Raw genomic sequence first — 4,898 nt, 5'->3', positions numbered from 1 at the left:
GGGGCTGTCCCCGCTCCGGGCCTGGAGCATTTCAGCTGCGTCCCGGACGCTGCTAGTTGGTCTGTTCGTGTCACGGTGTCATTCGAGTGATCTAGCCGTCGATGCCCACCTCTGCCCTGGCCTGAAGCCGCCGCCCCTCGGGCACCAGTGAGGGACGCGGCCCTCGCTGCCCGCCTGAGGCCTCGTTAGCGACAGTGGTTCTGAGCAGTTCCAGGACAGGCCGCCCGCGTTTGTCACGGTCTAAGGGCCGGGCGCGGTGCTGGCGCTTGTAATCCCAGCACTATGGGAGGCCGAGGTGGGCGGATCACCTGAGGTCAGGAGTTCGAGACCAGCGTGGGCAACATGGTGAAACAGTCTCTACTAAAAATACAAAAATTAGCCGGGTGTGGCCGGGCACGTCTGTCATCCCGGCTACTCGGGAGGCTGAGGCTGCAGTGAGCCGAGATCGTGACACTGCACTCCAGTCTGGGCCACAGAGCCAGACCCTGTCTCAGAAAAAAGAAAAACAAAAATAAAGTAGATGAGGCTGAGATAGGGCTCGGTTCAGTGGGCGGATGGCACAGCTTCCTGTGCCGGGGGTTGGGGACACGGGGGCAGGAGGGCACAGAGAAGACAGGTACCAGCAGCCTGCTGCTCAACTTACTGCGGCTTCATGAACCCAGGAAGCAGCCCTGGTGGGCTGGCCTGGCCCCTCCCAGGATGGGTTAGGGTGTTAGGGTTTTATTTTATTTTCTGAGATGGCGTCTTGCTCTGTTTCCCAGGCTGGAGTGCAGTGGCGCGATCTCGGCTCACTGCAACCTCCATCTCCCAGGCTCAAGCAATTCTCCTGCCTCAGCTTCCCGAGTAGCTGGGACTACAGGCATGCGTCACCATGCCCGGCTAATTTTTGTACTTTTAGTACAGATGGGGTTTCACCATGTTGACCAGGCTGGTCTCAAACTCCTGACCTCAAGTGATCCGCCTGCCTCACCCTCCAAAAGTGCTGGGATTACAGGCGTGAACCACTGCACCCAGCACTGGTTAGGGTTTTAACGTGGGCTTTCATTTCCAAGTGTTGCTGTATGAATTAGAACCCAGTCTCCCCATGATAGGCAGTGTGAGCCCCTGTAGAACCAGAACAACAGTCGTCCTTACCAAGCACTACACATTAGCTTATTGCTGGCTGTGTGACCAGAGGAGATTGCTGACCCTCTCTGTGCGTCCTCTTATTTTTAAACAGGAATAAAAATATAGGCCAGAGAGTCCATGAAGTACTTACACATGTGCTAGAAGCTGGCTTTTTTTTTTTTTTTTTTTTTGAGACGGAGTCTTGCTCTGTGCCCCAGGCTGGAGTGACCGGATCTCGGCTCACTGCAAGCTCCGCCTCCCGGGTTCACGCCATTCTCCTGCCTCAGCCTCCGGAGTAGCTGGGACTACAGGTGCCCGCCACCTCACCCGGCTAGTTTTCTTGTATTTTTAGTAGAGACGGGGTTTCACCGTGTTAGCCAGGATGGTCTCGATTTCCTGACCTCGTGATCCGCCCATCTTGGCCTCCCAAAGTGCTGGGATTACAGGCTTGAGCCACCGCGCCCGGCCCGAAGCTGGCTATTTTTACTGGGGGCTCTAATTTTGCGTGTTTGGATTTCCTGGACCCCAGCTGTTTGAGTATTTTCTCCCGCAGGCCCATCTGTTGCAAATGAGGTCCCTCCTGACCTCCAGGCTCCACGGCCAGCATTTTAGCCTGGAGTCAAAGTTCCTGGGTGAGCTGTATCTTTGGCCAAATTCTTTCACCTCGTTGAGCCTCAGTTCCCTCATCTGTAAGGTGAGATGATGGCAGAACCTCACGGAGGAGCAGGGCAGGGCCCTGTAAGAGGCGGAGCCGGGCACAGGTGAGCAGACAGCACTCAGCACAGGGCCCGTCTAGAGCCTGCAGTCACACCTCCAGCCTGGGAGCCCTCACCCTGAAGAACAATAGGGATCTGGGAAATGAGACCAAAGCGTCCCCCAGGCCAGCAGGTGTGGCCAGAGGAGCTGATGGGCAGTAGTCTGTGCTGTCCGCATGCAGCCCTGACTGAGGTGGGCAGGACCACGAAGCTGGTAGAGCCAGCCAGGGCTGCACGGACAGAACAGGCCTGGAGCTCTCACCTGGTGGGCACCTGACTGTGCCTTTCCTCGTCCTGGAGGGCAGGTGGCCCCTCAAGCCCAGCTTCAGCCTTCGGAGAACATGCCCACTGCCATGCTGGGTGAATCCTCAGTGCACATCCCAGACAGAAGACTGTGAGACATCCTTTATTAGGCCAAGAGTGGCCACGTGCACAGATTGACAGCCGCTCCTCCCTGTACTGGGACCACCCAGCATCTTCAGAAGCCTCTGGGCCAGAGGCGAGTGAGGACAGCACCAGAGAGTGGGAGGGGAGGAGGGGCAGGACAGATGTGGTTTGGACCCCAGGGAAAGGGCAGGGAGCAGCGTGGCACAGATTTTTTTTTTTTTTTTTTTTTTTTTTTGAGACGGAGTCTCCCTCTGTTGCCCAGGCTGGAGTGCAGTGGCACGGTCTCAGCTCACTGCAAGCTCTGCCTCATGGGTTCAAGTGATTCTCCTACCTCAGCCTCCCATGTAGCTGGGATTACAGGCACCTGCCACTACGCCTGGCTAATTTTTGCATTTTCAGTAGAGACGAAATTTCATCATGTTGGCCAGGCTGGTCTCAAACTCCTGACCTCAGGTGATCCTCCCTCAGCCTCCCAAAGTGCTGGGATTATAGGCGTGAGCCTGGCCAGACCTTTCAATCAGAGGCAGGGGGTGCCTCTCACGGGGACCCTGCCCACTCAGAGACTTCCAGGTGCTTCTGCTGCCCGAGTGCCCACAAAGGGAGAGCAGAGGCAGGCAGGGCGCTCTGGTCCAGCTGGGAGCCGAGATACCCTATCCCCACCTAGACGTTCACTGCGGAGGGAAAGCTGCTGCTCTCATTCCTGGGGATGGAGAAGAGAATGGGAACATGGGATGCAGTCTGTGCCGGGATCTAGAACCTTCTGCTTTCTCCCCTCAGTGAGAAAACCCACCACCTCCCTCTCCTTCCTCCCTGGCAAGGAATCCTGAGAAGAAACAGCCTCCCCCAGGGAGGGTTCTGAAGTGCGCCTGAACCCAAATGAGCTCTGGGGCCAGGAAACGGTGTATATAAATATATAGGCTGTGTATATATATTATAAATGTATCTATATATGTATATATGTACATGCACAGCTCAGAGCGTCCTAGCCTGGTACAGGGCCTGCCTGGTGCCTCCTGGAGGCCTGGCCTGCTGGGGCTGTCACTTGAACTCAAGAGTCCTGGTGTTAGGGATGTAGAGGGATTGGGTCTGGCGACTGCGTCGTGGCGTAGTGTTGAGGACGTCCACGCTCTTGCGGCTGGAACGCACCACGTCGGCCACAAAGCTGGTGCACTCACTGCAGACATCCTTCAGGACACAGCCGTGGGCGTAGATGTGGGGGAACGCCTCCTCCACGCTCTGCCACTGTGGCCCTTGCAGAGATCTGGGGGGCGGGAGAGGGCAGTCAGGTAGAGGAGCCAGCCAGAGTGCAACACCCCCTCCCTGACTGTGCATCCCACAGCCCCCTCCTGGCTGCCTTTCACCCTAGGCCTCCCCTTGGCCCTCAGGCAACAAACACAGCTAGCAGCGTTCATCTCAGCAAAGACTCTTCCCTGACCACCTGAGGCCAGTTTCCATCTCATACGACTCAGCCTCCCAGAGCCCTACAAAATGACCTGTCTCTGCCTTGGATTTCCATTTCCTTGGGGTGTCCTAGCACACAGAGACAAAGCCAGCCCCTCCACCCCAGCTCCCAAGTTCCTGTTCACGCTCGACCACCACAGCGACTCAGCACAAGGCAAAGAACGCACTGAAAGATGTCTCTTCTCTGGATTGGCGTGGTTTTGGCAGCTGATACCCTCTGAGGACTCTCAAAGCCCAGTGTGTAGACAGGGATGTGTCCAAACTTCTTAGAAGGCATCTTCATCTGCAGCACAGAGGGAGGAGGTGTGAGCCAGGCATCCCCACAGACACATTCAGGGCACACTCAGTGCTAAGGAACCTCCCCAGTCTGGGACCTGCGTGGCAGCCAGAGCTGCCTGGAGAATATTTGCTGTCCCTACGCTCTCCGATGTCTCCTCTGTGCCTTTCGTCTGAAGACTGGCACGTGATTCCTGCTTGCTGCTCATCTGGGCAGGGGCTTCTTAGAGGGCACAAACCGTCCCTTTTTATACCATACAGATCTACCACCATGCACTGCACATAATCCACATTTAACATGGATGCGGTGGAAGCTTCTCCATTGCCAAGTGGCAGGATATAGAGTAAGACTTTTAAAATAGTGGTAGTAAAAGTCTTGCTTCTGAACTGAGGCCTGAGGGGTAACATACATATATATACATATATATAGTTTTTTTTTTTTTAAGACAAGGTCTTGCTCTGTTGCCCAGGCTGGAGTGCAGAGGCACAACCACACTCACTGCAGCCTTGAACTTCTGCGCTCAAGATATCCTCCCACCTCAGCCTCCCAAAGTGCGGGAACAGCAGGCATGAGCCACCGCACCTGGCTGGTGACATACTTTTATTTGTATTTTATTTTATCTTTCTGAGACGGAGTCTCTGTCACCCAGGCTGGAGTGCAGTGGTGCGGTCATAGCTCACTGTGGCCTCCACCTCCCGGGTTCAAGTAATTCTCAAGCCTCAGCCTCCTGAGTAGCTAGGATTACAGGTGCGTGCCACCATGCGCAGCTAATTTTTTTGTATTTTTAGTAGAAATAGGGTTTCACCATGTTGGCCAGGCTGGTCTCAAGTAGTCTGCCAGCCTCATCGGCCTCCCAAAGTGCTGGGATTACAGGTATGAGCCACCATGCCCAGCTGACATACTTTTAAATG

The 4,898-nt window shown here is 55.3% G+C and overlaps 1 protein-coding gene across 1 annotated transcript in view; it reads right to left on the bottom strand.

Annotated features, from left to right (window-relative positions):
• Positions 1–2,252: 2,252 nt before the first annotated feature.
• Positions 2,253–4,898, bottom strand: part of SPIRE2 (spire-type actin nucleation factor 2) — a 41,163-nt gene continuing 38,517 nt past the window's right edge. The window contains exons 13-14 of the mRNA XM_011972567.1: positions 3,878–3,993; positions 2,253–3,510 (exon numbers count right to left, since the gene is read on the bottom strand). Of these exons, the coding sequence (XP_011827957.1) occupies positions 3,288–3,510; positions 3,878–3,993 (339 nt within the window). The 3' untranslated portion in view covers positions 2,253–3,287. The remainder of the gene's footprint in view (positions 3,511–3,877; positions 3,994–4,898) is intronic.

This window comes from Mandrillus leucophaeus, unplaced genomic scaffold (assembly GCF_000951045.1).
Source record: "Mandrillus leucophaeus isolate KB7577 unplaced genomic scaffold, Mleu.le_1.0 Scaffold10, whole genome shotgun sequence".
In the NCBI taxonomy this organism is placed as follows: Eukaryota; Metazoa; Chordata; class Mammalia; order Primates; family Cercopithecidae; genus Mandrillus; species Mandrillus leucophaeus.
Note: the sequence above shows the minus strand (reverse complement) of the source record. Positions and strands in the feature narration are given on the sequence as shown.